Source organism: Perkinsus marinus, assembly GCF_000006405.1.
Source record: "Perkinsus marinus ATCC 50983 genomic scaffold scf_1104296936638, whole genome shotgun sequence".
Classification (NCBI taxonomy): domain Eukaryota; phylum Perkinsozoa; order Perkinsida; family Perkinsidae; genus Perkinsus; species Perkinsus marinus.
The window spans coordinates 112-1159 of record NW_003214090.1 but is presented as its reverse complement, the minus strand read 5'-3'; the positions used below and the strand labels follow the sequence as shown (position 1 = coordinate 1159).

General features: G+C 48.6%; 1 protein-coding gene across 1 annotated transcript; it reads right to left on the bottom strand.

Moving 5' to 3' along the window:
• Positions 1-296: 296 nt before the first annotated feature.
• Pmar_PMAR018425 (hypothetical protein) lies at positions 297-469 on the bottom strand (the record flags this gene model as incomplete). The annotated part of the gene is made up of 1 exon (XM_002783682.1): positions 297-469. A coding segment is annotated over one exon (173 nt), but the record flags the coding sequence as incomplete, so codon positions are not given.
• Between the last annotated feature and the right edge of the window lie 579 nt (positions 470-1048).

Genomic DNA, 1048 nt, shown 5'->3' with positions numbered 1-1048 from the left:
ATCCAAACAGTGACATTGTCTCACCGAATGCCCCTCTTCAAGATCGGGCCTCCCATCCTGGCTCTGCATCGCCATCATCACTTTCATTAGCACTAGGAGTTGCATCAACCCCACGGCTGACATCAAAATGATGAGAGCGAGCATAGCAGTGAGCACTGCTGAATAATCCGTAGGAGGTTCAGCGGAAGCGCTGTTTCCGGCCTTCTCGATCTCGGGCGGTGGTGCGACCGTTGTAGTCGTGAAGAACCTGAAAGCAAGAGGGTGGGAACTCGCGTGGATCTCGAATGCTGACTTACAAATATGTGGGAGATAGGGTCAGATCACTGAAGCTGAATGGCTTAGTCGTCTCCTGAGGCATTGAACCCTCGATTAGGTCGAGTTGCCCAGGAGGGCCAATATCCACGCCGTCGAAAAGCTTGGCATCACTCAATGCAATGGAGAAGATGACGAAAGCTCCCATAGTCCACATGATGGATGGAATGTGTAATCCTGACATGATTTTGGGTACAAACAAGGTCCTCCGATGAATGGAGTTTGCGATCTACTGTGATTATCGGCGCTGCAGTGTTAGGGAACCACCGTTCCTCAGTTGCTGTTCTGCAAATAGATGAAAATTTTGCTGCTGGACCCCATTATGGGGCCCAGCAGCAAACTTTTCTCCCTCTCTTCAACCGCAGTGGTACAATGATTATTGAATCATTGTGCCGGCAACCGTGATTCTATAGCTATACTGGGACTATTGTCAATGATCCCGACTACGTGACAGGTTACAGTCCAAGTCCTACACGCCTGCCTGGCGATCAACGTGTTCTGAGGCGAGCGAGAAATATATCACCCTGATTACTAAAGTTTCCCAAGTTTCCCAAGTTGCAACGCATGTTCAAGTTCTATCGCATTTTTCTGATCAAGTGAAGTTGGTTCTTAATCATTTTCTCGTGTCGTGTTGAAGTAAGAGTGTTCGTCAATTTGAATAAGGTGATGGAGCGTGTCAGCGGTCAGAGTTGCACTCGTATGGCTTCCTCTGATGAGGTCGTAAGGAAGGCGGTAT